The following is a 13,459-nucleotide window of genomic DNA, read 5'->3' on the forward strand; positions in this document are numbered from 1 at the left end:
GACCCAGGATGCTCGCCAGGACTACTGACCCCTTCTTCCTACTGCTCCCAAAGCCCCCGCTCGGTCTGGGTGCCATGCCCTCTCCGGCTGCCCTTCTCCAGCTCAGCTTCATCCTGCCTCCCCTACTCCCTTCTCTCTGCTCCTGAGCTGGGCCTCCAAGTGGCTTAGTGATTTGCCACTTGGCACCGCTCTTGGGCAGAGTCCTCATACTGAGCCACCTCATTGGTTACTGGCCTCGCGTCCAGACTTTAAATGGCAGTCTGTGCGTGAACTGTTAACTTCTGTACCATCCATCGGCCAGGGTGGCCCTGCCACGGGCATGAAGCTCACAGTCTGGTACCTCGTTCCAGATGTCACCACGGCCTGTGAGTCCCGCCCAGTCTGCTGCCAGACTGCTCTCCTGGCTAAGCATTTTCAAACGCATGCTTAGGGTTGAGCAAGAGTGTTTTCTTTGATCTGTAAATTATTTATTTGAAAGGTGTCACAAGTTACTAAAAATCAAAATTACATGTAGTCACACTCCTTATTAAGTCCCATTTATTTAACAGAATAAGTTAGGCAAAATCCAGATGTCTCAGAGCATCTGGGACATGGAAGAGCCGCCAGCGTGATAGAAAGAGCGATGGGATCAAGAAGTCTGCTTGCTGTGTGATCATGGACCAACCTCTGCCTATTCTGAGCCTCCATCTCCTGACCTACACAGAGAAGGCAAGTGGCTCTTAGCCAATCTCAAGTCCCCAGATTTGACCCTTTGGTCCATAGAGGATAGTCCCTGACTCTGCAGATCATTTTCCACATGATCATTTCTATCAAGAAACTCTCTATGAGCTGGGAGGCCAGTGGGGACTCCCCTTGCTAACCAAATGATCCCAGGAGCCAACCACAATTCAGTCCCTGGAGTCTCTAGTTGATCTTTTTCCGGACTCAGCCTGACTGGAAGCTGGTCAGGAACTGGGGGGGAGCTCTCCTCCAAGGCCAGGTTGGGCACAGGGTCAGAGGGGGAGGGTTCTTGGAAGGACCCACCACCTCCCCCACTGGCCTCAGCACTCCGTCCTCTCCCCCATGAAGACAGCAAGTTCTGGCAGGAGACTTGCCCCAGAACCCCCAGTCTGTTTGTCCAGCTGTCCTCACATCCCCAGGGCACAAGGCTCTTGTTTATATACCTTGGCCCGGAGGATGTTGTCAGGCATCTGGACACCCAGGGGGTCCCAGCCCGGAACCCACGCTGGGTGGAAGGAGGGAGGCTGGGCTGAGTCACACCCCTTCCTGTGCCTCCCCTCTTCCCTTCTGGACAAATGAGACGAGATGATGTCTAAGACCTTATTAGCTGGGCAGTCCACTCCTCTAGAGCAGCCGTTAAGAAGCTGGCTTTGAGGTTAGAATAGTTTAAGACCTCAAGTATCCCAGAGCCCTGATGGGCAATAAACCCCCTCCCAACTTAAGACACAAAAGAGTAATTTCTATAAACTGCACGCAATAACAGGGCATCTTGACTCCTTACAAGAGAAGATGGAAATCAAACTGCTTCATCTCAGCAACAAGATGTAGATTTTGCACCGGAAGAACTGAGAACCAGATCGCGGAGCGGGCCAGCCAGAGACTCCCAGTGGAAACACACCATGCCCCAGCCCGACAGCAGAGTCAGCGTGGTGGAGAAGAATGTTGGAGGCGTACGGGCAGATTGGGGCCCCGATGCAGTCCCTCCGGGTGGGCTGGCCAGAGAAAGAGCTCCGGCGCCTGGAAGCCAGGCTATTCTGCTGTATTCGGGCAAAACGGGGAGGAGGAGCTCTCTTCCCCATTTTGCAAGCTGTCTCCCCACTCAGATGAGGGTGTGGGCTATCTTAGAAATATCGGAGTAGGAGCCATCTGTATGACTGGAGTGACCTTAGCCCAGCAGGGCTGGGATCGATCATCTTTTCAGTTGGGGGGATCTCAACCTTAGCATATTGGCATTTGGGGTCCAGACCATTTCTGGTCGTGTGGGGGTGTCCCGTGCATTGCCGGGTGTCCAGCAGAATCCCAGAACTGTACCCACAAAAGCCAGTAGCACCACGACCCCCAGTCGTGGTGTTTCCAGACATGGCCGGTGTCCCCGGGGGACAAATCACCCTCCGTGGAGAATCTCTGTTCTTTGGATAAGATGTGCTTCAGTGTATTTTCTCTCTCAAATCAATAGTCTTACTTTTTTACCAGACATAAACAGTAAGTACAGCTTGCAATCACTGAGCTGTGAGGCAGGGGATACTTTAAGATCTTTACCTGTATATTGGCTCATTTAACCCTCCAGCAACACAAGAAGCCAACATGACTCTTCTCTGCACCGTGCGAACAAGAACATAGAGATACAGAGGGGTTCGACAACGTCCCCCAGCTGCACAGCCAGGAAGTGGGGGAAGGACCCCAGTAGGCTGATCCCAGCACCCATGTTTTACAATATATCCCATGCAAGTGAAAAGCAGGAAGAGGTCCCCGGCTCTCTCGGCACACCCAACCCGTGACCCAACCAACCAGATCCCATCCGATCACAGCGCAGCCCTGCCCTGCTGGTGAGGGATCAGAACTCAGGAGCCAAGTGCTGGAGGAGACCAAGTGGCTGTCTTAGAAGTCTGGCTAGAAATAAACTATGCTTGGGCTCATTGCAAAAAAAAAAAATGGCAGAAATTTGAATCCGGAGAAGCTAGAAGGTTAAAGCTGAGGCACTGGAAGAACCCAGCGCCAGTCAGGGGTGTCCAACCTCCCTGCGTCTCTGGGCCACGCTGGAAGAAGAGCTGTCTTGGGCCACGCGTGACACGTAATCACAAAACGATCTCATCATGTTTTAAGTGATTTTACGGTTCTGGGTCAGGCTGCACTCACAGCCGCCCTGAGCCACACGAGGCCCGTGGGCCTCAGGCTGGAGCTCCCGAGTCTCGCGTGATGGTGGTCTCGGGCCCCGTTGCTTCAGAAGCAGCCTCTGAGCCCTGCTGTTTCTCTGACCGAACAGAGAGCTCTGGCCCTATGACAGGTGAGCTGAGCCCAGAAGACCGAAGACCAGGGTTGCCAACTCTAGCAAGTAAGAATACAGGATGCCCAGTTAAACTTGAATTTCAAATCAGTGAATAATTTTAATGTAAGTTTATCCCATGTGATTATAGGGACACGATTACTGTAAAAAAAAATTTGTTGATCTAATATTCAGATTAACTGGGCGTCTTATATTCTGGCAGCCCTTCCTGGACACAGAGTGTTCGGGTCCTGTCCACTGACAATGACAGGAGCCTCTCAAAAGGTCACCGCACTTCTCAGAAGCCGCTTCTCACTAAATGGAAGACCGAAAGGCCCTGCCCCCAGATGCCCAGGTGAGCCCCCCCGAGTCCATCTCTTCCCACCACCCCTACCTCAGTCCACCCTGTCCTGTCCTTTACACGCCTAAATGCCTGGGGTATAATATTCTACTGACACCAGAATATTTGGGTTAATCCTTCTGAAATTAAGTCACACTTTAACTCCATCCCTCCTTGCCAAGAATGAAATGCTGCCCTGTAGGGATCAGGGCCACAGCAGACCCTGAGCCCCTACGGAGTGAGAAGAGGCTGCAAGGGGAAGGGAGGGACAGAGAGGCAGAGAGAGGGGAGGAGGGGCGCCGGCCGCGCTGCTGTCCCCCCCACAGGGCCAGCTCAGATTCGGCTCTAGGAGCAACTGAGCTGCGGAAGCCGCGGCAGCCCCTCTCCTCCCGCACCGGGCAGCGGGCAGACACGGAGACAGAGGCCCTGGGACGGGAAGTCCTCAGCTCCCAGCCACACAGCTGGGCCTGTCCCCCATGGCTTTCAATGACCTCCTGCAGCAGTTGGGGGGCGTCGGCCGCTTCCAGCAGATCCAGGTCACCCTGGTGATCCTCCCCCTGCTCGTGGTGTCCTCCCACAACACCCTCCAGAACTTCACCGCCGCCATCCCCACCCACCACTGCCGCCCGCCCGTCAGCGCCAACCTCAGCGAGGACGCGGCGCTGGAGGCCTGGCTGCCCCTGGATGAGCGGGGCCAGCCCGAGTCCTGCCTCCGCTTCGTCTCCCCACGACGGGGACCGCCCTTTCCCAATGGCACAGAGGCCAATGGCACGGCAGCCACAGAGCCCTGCACGGATGGCTGGATCTACAACAACAGCACCTTCCCTTCCACCATCGTGACCGAGGTGAGGACACCTGGGCCCCTCCGTGCACCATCCAGACTGTGCCTTCCCCTCTGAAACAGACAGACAGAAACACACACACACACACACACACACACACACACTGTCTCAAGTGCCCCAGTGGCCACAATGCGCAGACAAGGCTCAGGAAGGGGAGGCCTTTGTAGAAAAGGTGGATGTGGGAGTCCAGCACAGTCAGTCCTGGGATAGGGGAGACAAACCGCAAAGAGAAGAAGTGTCAGGGGAAGAGGGTGACAGACCTGGACGTGCCAGCCGGGAGTGGGGATGCCACCCTGCAGCCAGGCTCATCTCTGCCGGACCTTGTCCCCTCTCCCCGCAGTGGGACCTCGTGTGCTCTCACAGGGCCTTACGCCAGCTGGCTCAGTCCTTGTACATGGCAGGGGTGCTTCTCGGAGCCATGGTGTTTGGGCGCCTGGCAGACAGGTCAGTCCTGGGCAGGGCCGAGTGGCTGGGCTGCGACTGGTGGTTCCTCGGCTGGGCCTAGAGCCCTGGGTGGGAGGTTGGCACGCCCAGCTGAGGCTGCTGTGAGGCCCTCCAGCACCAGCCTCATGACGCGTCACAGGTCCTCGAAGACCCCCCACCAAGGACCTCACCCAGGGCAAGCGCTGCTCTCGCCGCCCTGCCCGGCCCCCTTGGTCCTCAGGACCCCTGATACAGGTCCCCCCCCCCCAACAGGCTGGGCCGCCGGAAGGTGCTGATCCTGAACCACCTGCAGACGGCTGTGTCAGCAACCTGTGCAGCCTTTGCTCCCACCTTCCCCATCTACTGTGCCTTCCGGTTCCTCTTGGGCATGTCGATATCCGGCATCACCCTCAACAGCATTACCCTAAGTGAGGGGTGTGGGGAAGGCAGGGCGGGTCCCCACCGGGTCCCCACCCACTCTCCGCTCACCATGCAGCCCAGCGCCCACTTTCCAGCCTCCCCTCCTAGCCCGCCCCTCCCAAGCTGCGCCTGCCCTTGGCCTGCCCTTTGGGATTGCCCTCTCAGCCAACATAGCAGCCTTTGCAGGAAGCGTATGCCATCCTGGCCCCTCATTTAGATTTGAGCTCACAAACTCCATTGTTTGAGACAAGCGGGTCCCATAAATGACTGGAGCAGACCAGGTACAAGAGGCATTAGGGGTGGGGAGGACTGTGCCCAAGGGGCCACAGCCAGGTCTCAGGGCTGAAAGATCTTCTCCCTTCCTTGTTATTAATGTAAACTATCCCAAGTTTTACATGTTGGCAATGCATTCTGATGTTTTCAACACAGGGCAAGCCGGCATCGTGTCGGGGGAACACATGCGGACTGAGCGTGGCTTGTCCGTGAGCTGTTTCCCTCTCCCCGTGTTCCCCAGCTGAGAAACCTGAGGCCGGGGAGAAGGGAGAGGATTTACTCAAGGTCATCCGCGACTGCAGCAGGGAATCTGGGCTTTTGGGGTTCCCTGAACTACAGGAATTAACTGGGACTGGACCGGGGCTGGGCAGGAGGCCCCAGGAGCCCACCAGAAACGGGGCTGAGCCTCTTCAGATCGCCGCAGGGAGGTCCCCTCCCTCCCATCTCCACTCTCCAGGACGGAGGGAAGCCGCTGCCTCCTCCAAGCTGCCCTGGCTCCTGAGGCTGAAATCCGGCCCAGGCTGAGCAAAACCGGAGGAGCGGCTGCTGTCGAGGATGGACTGAGTGGTCCGAGAGTCACGGAAGGGGAAGGAGGCCCTAGCCAGGAATAGCTCAGGGAGGAACAAACACACAGAAGAGGAGTGGAGGGGACGATTCCTGAGGCTCCCAAACCTGCCTCCCCATCCCACCCTCCCCTGGAAGTCTTCCACTTTCTCTGCCTGGCATGCACCCTCATTCAGCGTACCTCCCACTGAGCCTTGGGACAGACCAAGGCGTGGGTGCAGAGAAGGGTCTCTGCCTGTCCCGGGGCCTCCGCCCACCAGCAGCCCAAGGTGTCGCATCGCTCTATGCTAACGCTCTTTTCCAGATGTGGAGTGGATGCCCGTCCACACACTGGCTTTCGTGGGCGTCCTGAACAGCTATGCCTACAGCCTGGGCCAGCTTCTCCTGGCCGGCCTGGCCTACGCCGTGCCCCACTGGCGCCACCTGCAGCTGCTGCTCTCCCTGCCTCTGTTCATCTCCTTCACCTATTCCTGGTAAGTGGGAACCAGGGTGGGCAAGAGTGCCACAAAAGTCCAGGGGGCTGCAAGGCATGAGGGCACGAGGCCCCCCCACCACCAGATCGTGCCAAATGCCCCACCCCACAGAATTAGAAAAGGTCAAAACTGGAAGGTCAAACCCAGGCCAAGCCTCAGTCTGACAGATGGGAAAACGGCTGTGGAGGGATTTGCCCCAAGGTGTCCAGCTCTCCAGCTTTTCTCAGCCTCTCCCAGGCCTCCAGCCCCTGCCCTGTGCCCTTAACCCAGCCCCGAGGGCTGAGCTCCTGGGTTGCACCATGAGTTGTCACTGAGTGAGGTGCTGCTGCTTTGTGGTCCCAAAGAGATGGGTTTGACAAAGCCGCTGGGTTCCTAGACTTAAGAGAAATCCCACTGTAGGCCCCTAGAAAGCTCACCCCCTACCCCCAGCCCAGCGGACTGGAACTGAAGCTGGGCCGACATCCACACTCACCCCTGCTCCCAGGTTCTTCGTGGAGTCAGCCCGCTGGTGTTCCACCACCGGGAGGCTGGACCTCACTCTGAGCGCCCTACAGAAAGTGGCCCGGATCAATGGGAAGGGGGATGAGGGGGCCAAGCTGAATACAGAGGTGAGACCCCCCCAGTGCTTCCCAGGGCATCGTCTTGGGCTTCACCCCACACCCTAGTCTCAGGACCCAGGGGGTTCTCCCCTGAGTAAGGGGCTGGGCTGGGAGGAGCTCCTGCACGAGCCCAGGCCCTGAGCCCCTGATCCCGGCAGGTCCTCCGGTCCAGTCTGCAGAAGGAGCTGACCATGAGCAAAGGCCAGGCTTCGGCCATAGAGCTGCTGCGCTGCCCCGCCTTGCGCCGCCTCTTCCTCTGCCTCTCCATGCTGTGGTAGGCCCAGACAGACAGACCCACGGACAGACAGCTGTCTGGGGGAGAGTGTGTGCCCTGGGTGGGAAGAGGGAGGAAAAGTCAGCAGGTCTGCAGGGAGGGTAGAAGTCCGGCCCCAGTGGAACATCTTGAAGGACCGGCTGACCTCCGACCTCAGTTCAGCTCCAGAGTCCCAACGGGGGGGCATCGACGTCTCCCTCGCTCTTCCCTGTATCAACTCCGCTCCAGTAAACAATAGAAAAATCTCACCAGGATCAGTGGCCCCCAAGTCAACAGAAGGACATCAGGAAGGAGAGACCAGTTGGTCTTGCAAAGCCTTCGGACACTTCCCTGGCCTCGGCCAGAAGCACAGGCGCAGGCAGCAAGATGCCTACAGCTTACCTCCAGATGCCCACTTTGGTGGAGGCGGATTTCAGCCAAACATCTGCCTTTCCCGTGGCAATGCAACCATTTACCCTTCTTACGGCAACCTTCACCAACCCGCCACGGTGGCAATCCCGTGACCGCTCAGGGACCCATGGTCAAAAGGAAGGATCCCACCAACCAATTCTTTGTTTCCAATTCTGGGTTTGCTCTCGGTTGTGGGTTTTACCCAATGACCTGAGCACCATTCTGTGGGCTTTCGACATCTTCAAAAACACGGCACCCATCCCCGGCACCACAGTGGGTCCCTGGAGGCTATTATTGCTGCTCCCAACACTCCAGCCCTAGAGATACGGCCCAGCCCGCCCACCTGTCCTGCCTCAGCCCAGTGTCAGTAGATAAGAGAAAGACCTAAACTATGTAAATCCTACATAGCAACCAAGTGACGAAATTGGGAGTATTTCAGGGCTACCCCAATATTTAAACCGGATACTAACGTCTGAAGAAAGACTAACCAAGGAGGTGCATCCTGGCTCCTTATTCAGCAGGGTCCTCAGTGCAGCTCACTCCTGTTTTGAATGAGCACCCCTCCTTTTAAGCCTGCTGAACAAACCCCATACCCCTCCTCTCTCCCCACCAGGTTTGCCACTAGCTTTGCCTACTACGGGCTGGTCATGGACCTGCAAGGCTTCGGGGTCAGCATCTACCTCATCCAGGTCATCTTCACAGCTGTGGACCTGCCTGCCAAGCTTGTGTGCTTCCTAGTCATCAACTCCCTGGGCCGCCGGCCCACCCAGATGGCCTCCCTGCTCCTGGCCGGCATCTGCATCCTGATCAATGGGGTGGTGCCCCAGGGTGAGTGCTCGCCAGCCAGCACGCAGGCCCTTCCTTGGCCTCATCCCCAGACGTGACTCAACTTCTCACAGGGGAGGGGAGGCAATTACCCCCCGACTTCCGAGATCCTGCTGACGCCCCTCCTTTCTCTCCAGATCAGTCCATCGTCCGCACCTCCCTCTCTGCACTGGGGAAAGGCTGCCTGGCTTCGTCCTTCATGTGCATCTTCCTATACACTGGGGAGCTGTACCCCACAATGATCCGGTGAGTGGGAGCCTCGGGAGGAGCCTTGGGTAAAACACTCCCCCACGCACAGGTCAGACCCCAGAGCGAGGCCCAGTACGCCCCTGCCCAAAGCCCCCTCCCAGCACCCAGCCATGCAAGGTACGCAGCTGCCACTCGGTGCACAGCTGGTGGCCTGGCCAACACGGGTGTGACTACTGACTAAGCCCTTACCTGACCCTAGAAGATCTCAGAAGGTGTCACAACTGAGACAGAGTAGGGAACCAAGACTCATCTCAGAGCGCAAGTGGCAAACACCAGGCCTGTGGCTGAATCTGGGCCTCCACCTGGTTTTATCCGGCCCAGCGCCTTGTTTCTACCCGGTGGCAACGCCGAGCTCCGGGCCCCTAGTTAAGGAGAAGTTACATTTGTACAGTCCTAACATTACATTTGGCCCTTCGAAGGCAATCTCCAGGCTGACGTTACCCCCAGTGCACACGAGTTTGACACCCCCGTCTTAGAGGCAATGAGTTGAAATGCCCCCTTGCTCCGACACCAGATCTAGGTCTCACCTGTACACCGAGTGGCACGTCTGAACCCGAAGCCCACAAACGTGGAAGTACTTTCCCATCACTTTAGTCATGGTGGGACCGGATGGTACGCCCGCCGTGTGGATGAACACAGTGGTGCTCTTCCGAGTGCCGAGATTTGGCGGAGGAAGGGTTATTGAATTCAGAAACAAGAAACACGTGTCTGTAGTAAGAATGGGATACAGCCCTAGCTGGAGTAGCTCAGTGGATTGAGTTTGGCCTGTGAACCAAAGGGTCGCTAGTTCAATTCCTAATCAAGTCACATGCCTGGGTTGGGGGTCAGGTCCCCAGTAGGGGAGCGTGGAAGAGGCAAATGTTGCATCCACCAACGTGAGAGACAAATTGTCAGAAACTTTCAGGATTCAGAGATGTTATTTTATTGGCCAAAGTTTTAATCTGCGCAGGGGTGGACCCTCAAAGTGTCCGGAGACACGGTGCTCCTAAGAGCTGCAAACGAGAGCCACCCTAAGTGCTTACAGCTAAGTCTTTTTATAGACGTGAGCAAGCAAGCATTGTGTAGAAGCAAATGTGGCTGTTAGCTACTGGCTACTCGGGTGGCACGAGCATGACCTAAGCTTTCTGGGTTTTGAATAATGGAAAAATTTTAGGCCCTGGCTGGTGTAGCTCAGTGGATTGAGCGTGGGCCTGCGAACCAGACAATCTCGGTTCGATTCCCAGTCAGGGCACATACCAGGGCTGCAGGCTGGTTCCCTGCAGGCCAGTTCCCAGCAGGGGATGCATGAAAGGCAACCATGCATTGATGTTTCTCTCCCTCTCTCCTTTCCTTCCCCTCTAAAGATAAATAAATAAAATCTAAAAAAAAAAAAAGTACTAATTGAATAATGGAAAAATTTTAATCTAGACACTTGAACAGGTAGTCCTCTACTTGTTCAGCCCCATTGGTTTTGTAGTTCCGCCTTCTCCACCCCCTATGTTCTTTCTTAATTTCCTTGTGGTTTCTGCCTCCAGGCCAAATCTCTTTAAGGCAGTCCCTATTTTATTCTCTATTTTTCTGGTTTCAACAGCAACCACACACTGATGTTTCTCTTCCTCTCTTTCTCCCTCTCTTCCCCTCTCTCTGAAAATAAATAAAATCTTAATTTTAAAAAAAGAATGGGAAGCAAAATTAACATGAGATGTCAAAGAAATGTCAGGCTTCCCTGAGCCACTGGGCATGAGAACCCTGAAGGTCATGGTCATGGTTACTGAACTGAGCCCTCCTGAGATATCTGGGGAAGAATAATCACATGAGCCACTTACCATGTGCCAAGCTCTTCTTCAACTGTTTACAACTATCAACTTGTTTAATCTTCATAACAAGCCTATTAGGTAGATATTGGGATTATTCCCGTTTTTATGAAAGAGAAAACTGAGCCACAGAGAAGTTAAGCAACTTGCCCAAGGCCACAGAGCTTGCAAGTGAAAAAGCTTGTATATGAATCCAACCAGTGTGTCTCCTGAGTCAGAACTTTTAACTTCCACCCTCTCCAGCTCAGATCCTTCCCCAGGGGATTCTATTCCCATAGGCCTGTCCCTGTGGGGCTGGAGCAACCGTAACTCAGAACCCCTGCAGGCGACTGGAGGTCGACTGGTCTAACCGGCAGTCAGTCCGAACTGACCGCTGAGGAAACTTAGGCTTGGAAGGCAGAAGGGGCTTTGCCCCAGGTCTCCCGGCAAGTTCCCAGGGGAGGCAAAATCAGTCTCCTGACTCTCTGGCCAGAGCCCTCCCCATCCTGGGTTTTTGTGTTTTTTTTCCTTCTTTTAATCTCTAAAACAAATGCCAAATCTATTTGCTAACCAATGGGGAACAGAACACTAACTGGCTCCCACCCCCTGTGACCCCACAGACAGACAGGCCTGGGGATGGGCAGCACCATGGCCCGAGTGGGCAGCATCGTGAGCCCGCTGGTGACCATGATGGCTGAGCTCTACCGCCCCCTGCCTCTCTTCGTCTTCGGCACTGTCCCTGTGGTTGCCAGTGCTGCCACTGCCTTCCTGCCGGAGACCCTGGGCCGTCCACTGCCGGACACGGTGCAAGACGTGGAAAACAGGTGGGGCCCCGCGCACAGCGGGGCAGAGGGTTACCCCAGGTCACACATCCAGGCCACGCTGTGACTCAAACCTGGGGCTCCTTTTCCAGGCCAGGGCTCCTTGTTCCTGTTTCCCCAATAGTCTCCCAGAGTCCTTCCTCAGGTTCCCAGCTGCAGGGAGGGGTGGGTGTTTGAGGCAGAGAGCTGGTGGCGGGGCACAGGCGCCCCCAGCTCCCAGCCCCGGCTCCCAGCCCCAGCCTGCAGGCTGCACACCCAGGGCACTACGCTCCCGCCCCCAGGAGGAGAGGGACGACCCAGCAACAGCGGCAAGAACAACAGAAGCAGATGGTCCCACTCCAGCCCTCAGCACGGCGAAAGAGTGGACCCTGAGCGCCAAGAACAGGCCTCACAGAGCCCTAAATAGAGCGGGGGTCCTCCAGGTCCCGGGCCACCCGCACAAGGAGGCAGAAGGGGAGATGGCAGCCCAAGTGTCCAGGGCCGTGGTTCGGGGAAGCCCCTCCCCAGGGGTTCTCCTCTCTGAAGAGAGTCCACCAAGACCACATCATTAAAATGTTTTTCTATGTGCAGCATCTCTCTCTGTCTGTCTCGTCTCAAAGGTGACAGCCACTCCACATCAGCCAGCTTCCAGACCACCAGGCAGTACAGTCCAGGCCCTGCCCTCAGCCCCCAGGACTTTACAAACCACCCCAGACCTCACCCCTACCACCGCCCCCTCTGCCCCTGAACCGGGTCCACTGGCCAGTGCGTGTCTTTTGCACAGGCGTAATCTTCAGAGCCTTGTCCTTGAGGGACACCCCCAGGAAAACGTCAGTGATCTGATTCCTTGACGGGCGGGGAGAAGACAGATCTCCTCCAGGGACTCGATCTTCGTGTCCTTGACCAGGAGGCCCAGCTTAGTGACAGGGACCTAAGCCTTGCCACCATGAGCTCTGCATCCCCAATGGGGAACAGTCGTGACCCTGGCCGTGACCTCAGCCCCAATGTCACTGCCAAATCCTCCATGGAAGCCGCCCTGGCCTCCCCTTTCCATGGCCCTTTTCCTCGGAAAGAAAAAAAAAAAGCACTTCTGACCTGTGTCCCCAAGGAGTCATCCCCGGGACACTGGCTCGCATCCCAACCCCTCACTTCTGAACCTGAGTTCTGATACTGTCACGCCTCAATCCAGTGGCCTCAGATGCTGTGTCCAATTTTGGCCTCAAGATCCTGTCCTCAGCCAGAGTTGGGAAGGCCTTTGTGACCACCCATGGGCTCTCCTGACACAGCTCTGAGAGCGTCCTCCACCCTAGCAATCTCGTCAAATTCTCTTACCGTCCCTTGTCACCACCCAGATGCACACCCGCTATGGCCACTCTGTTCCGAGGCACGGAGCCAGCCCCATGGCGGTTTTTCTCTTGGCTTTCCAAGCGCGTCATCCCCCACTGGGCGCCTCCCTGCAGCCCTTGCGTCCCTGGCTGCTTTCCCCATCTTCTCTCTCGGCTTTCCCTCCTTTCTCAGGTTTTTCCCTCTCCTCTAGCATTTCCTCATCTCCTGTCTTTCCCTCCTCTTCTCTCTTTCCCTCATTTTCTAACTTTTGCTTGTCTTCCAGAGTCCAAGCTACTTCTGGCTTTTTCGTATTCTGAGGCTGTTCATTTTCCATCTCCCTCGATCCTAGACAATCCTGTTTTCCCTGTAGAGTCTTTCCACGTTGAGATGTCCTGTCTTTCCCCCCTGTCCTGCATGAATTCTGGACAGGGTCCTCCTCTCCTAGCCTTGCCAAGTGCTCACAAAAGCAGATGCAGAGAGCTGGAAGGACGTGAAGCGACAATCAGGACCTCATGGGGGCTCAGGGTGCAGCCACAGCGAGCAAGGAGGGCAGGCGCCTGGACCTGAGTTGGTCAGGGTGTAGATTTAGGAGGTAGACGGTGTTGAGTCTGCTGGGACATCTGGAACTGCGGTAGCTGCCTGGTGACCCAACAGAGCAAGAACTAAGGCAACGACTGAGATTAACCGCGGGAAGATGGCACTAGCCTGCAGTTGGATGATGTCACGGAGCTCCTGATTTAATGGGGCCGCAGCCACCTGCCACTAATTGTTAATTTGGGGAATTCAAATTTAAATCCTCCTTCTTCCTTAAGTCATTGTGGTTTTTCTGTGATCTGCAGCCAAAAACATGTTAACTAATTTACTCTACAGTTTCATTGTAATACAATAAATAATTAGTTGTCCATA

The 13,459-nt window shown here is 55.9% G+C and overlaps 1 protein-coding gene across 1 annotated transcript; it reads left to right on the plus strand.

Annotated features, from left to right (window-relative positions):
• The first annotated feature begins 3,525 nt into the window (after positions 1–3,525).
• Positions 3,526–13,459, plus strand: SLC22A6 (solute carrier family 22 member 6). The gene is made up of 10 exons (XM_037140231.2): positions 3,526–4,168; positions 4,506–4,609; positions 4,862–5,016; positions 6,150–6,318; positions 6,803–6,926; positions 7,076–7,191; positions 8,195–8,409; positions 8,544–8,652; positions 11,048–11,251; positions 11,530–13,459. The coding sequence occupies exons 1-10, from the start codon at positions 3,800–3,802 to the stop codon at positions 11,618–11,620; spliced, it is 1,656 nt and encodes a 551-aa protein (XP_036996126.2). The 5' UTR covers positions 3,526–3,799; the 3' UTR covers positions 11,621–13,459.

This window comes from Artibeus jamaicensis, unplaced genomic scaffold (genome assembly GCF_021234435.1).
Source record: "Artibeus jamaicensis isolate MK-2021 breed Jamaican fruit bat unplaced genomic scaffold, CSHL_Jam_final scaffold_614, whole genome shotgun sequence".
Classification (NCBI taxonomy): Eukaryota; Metazoa; Chordata; class Mammalia; order Chiroptera; family Phyllostomidae; genus Artibeus; species Artibeus jamaicensis.

What these genes read in the sequence shown, in the direction of transcription:
- SLC22A6 (XM_037140231.2), top strand. Translation starts at nt 3,800, where the DNA reads ATGGCTTTCAATGACCTCCTGCAGCAGTTGGGGGGCGTCGGCCGCTTC. An exon ending in TTTGGGCGCCTGGCAGACAG is followed by an intron (nt 4,610 to 4,861) that starts GTCAGTCCTGGG and finishes CCCCCCCAACAG; the next exon opens with GCTGGGCCGCCGGAAGGTGC. An exon ending in GTGCAAGACGTGGAAAACAG is followed by an intron (nt 11,252 to 11,529) that starts GTGGGGCCCCGC and finishes TCCCGCCCCCAG; the next exon opens with GAGGAGAGGGACGACCCAGC.